This window comes from Micromys minutus (assembly GCF_963924665.1).
Source record: "Micromys minutus genome assembly, chromosome: 22".
NCBI lineage: Eukaryota > Metazoa > Chordata > Mammalia > Rodentia > Muridae > Micromys > Micromys minutus.
In genome coordinates, this window is record NC_137957.1 from 4,990,837 (window position 1) to 4,992,690 (window position 1,854).

The 1,854-nt window shown below is 34.6% G+C and overlaps 1 protein-coding gene across 1 annotated transcript; it reads left to right on the plus strand.

Moving 5' to 3' along the window:
• On the plus strand, positions 1-939 carry LOC308434733 (olfactory receptor 6C6-like; the record flags this gene model as incomplete). The annotated part of the gene is made up of 1 exon (XM_080935125.1): positions 1-939. The coding sequence occupies one exon, from the start codon at positions 1-3 to the stop codon at positions 937-939; it is 939 nt and encodes a 312-aa protein (XP_080791251.1).
• Positions 940-1,854: the final 915 nt, after the last annotated feature.

The following is a 1,854-nucleotide window of genomic DNA, read 5'->3' on the forward strand; positions in this document are numbered from 1 at the left end:
ATGAAGAACCAATCAGTGAAGATAGAGTTCATTTTGCTTGGACTGACAGATGACCCTCAGCTACAAATTTTGATTTTCTTGTTTCTGTTTTTCAATTACATCTTAAGTGTAATGGGGAACTTTGTGATCATACTCCTCACTTTTGTGGATCCCCACCTCAAGACTCCAATGTACTTCTTCCTCCGGAATTTTTCTTTCTTAGAAATTGCATTCACCACAGTGTGCATTCCCAGGTTCCTGATAAGCATTATCTCAGGAGACAGAATAATTTCCTACAATGCTTGTGCTGCTCAATTATTTTTCTTTTTCTTACTAGGAACCACAGAATTTTACCTTTTGGCTGCCATGTCCTATGATCGCTATGTAGCCATCTGCAGGCCACTGCACTACCCCATCATCATGAACAGCAAAGTGTGCCACCTACTGGTCCTCAGCTCCTGGGTTACTGGGTTCTTAGCCATCTTCCCCCCTTTGCTCTTGGGACTCAAACTGGAATTCTGTGCCTCCAAAACAATAGACCACTTCCTGTGTGATACTTCTCCTGTCCTGCAGCTGTCTTGCACAGACACTCGTTTCATAGAATTGATGGCTTTTGCTTTAGTTGTGATGACACTTGTTATCACCTTGATCTTAGTGATTCTCTCTTACACCCTCATCATCAAAACCATCCTAAAGTTCCCTTCAGCTCAACAGAGGAAGAAGGCCTTTTCCACCTGCTCCTCACACATGGTTGTTGTTTCCATCACTTATGGGAGTTGTATCTTCATGTACATGAAAACATCAGCCAAGGAGAGAGTGACCTTAAATAAAGGTGTTGCTGTGCTCAACACCTCTGTGGCCCCTTTGCTAAACCCTTTCATTTACACCCTAAGGAACAAGCAGGTGAAGGAAGCTTTCAAACATGTGCTTCATAGATTTTGTTCTCTACAAAAACAATGAGACAATGTTTAGACATGCTATTGAAACACCAGTAGTAAAATAGACAGCAACTCTGAATTGTATTATTTGTGGTCTGAGTCATTTCACTCACTGTTTAAGGCACATTAAGTTTGTCCTCTCCAGATGCTCACATAATCTTTTTGTTCCATACCTCTTCCATACTGGGAAGTGAGAGTACTTTCTCAAAACAATATTCATAAATTACATATTTTAGAATATTCTCTATTTGTAGCACTTTATGTTCTATTTAACTGAAACTTGCTAGATTATCAAATTATTTAGGCTATTTTGGACATGGCAAAGGACAGAGAAAAACTAATTATCATACAAAATAAATAAAGTTGTCATAACAAATTAAAAAATTATAGTATTTGAAAAATAAAAAATACTTTTTTGAGATGAAACATTTCTTATGATGAACCTTGAAAAGTTAACCAAGAAAATATTTAAGATTCATATGAAAAGTGTAATAAATTATGCCAATTAATTGCAATTTTGCTGAAAAATATCCTTTTGCAGGCATTTTAGTGAAGAATATTAATTTTTTAAACTTAATTAAAAGATATAGTGCTTTAAAATAACTTGTCATCATAATCTGATACCAACTGGTACGTTAAATTACAATGTCTAAATTTTGAAAGAGATAGTAACCTAAGATAGATATTCTTTTATTTATAATTAATTTGTATCTTGATTTTGAGAAATTTATATGTCTTAAGTAAAAATCAGATACAATGATTTTTATCTATTATTCTTCTGTCAGTTTTTGTAAATAATGCATCTAAGAAACTCTACTATATAATCATCTTAAATCAATGCATTTGACAGTTGTTCACACCCATATAACCAGAGTCAATTGTTTGCTCTGCTTATTCCAGTTACTGTGAGCCAATATTTATCTCCATATGGAAATCT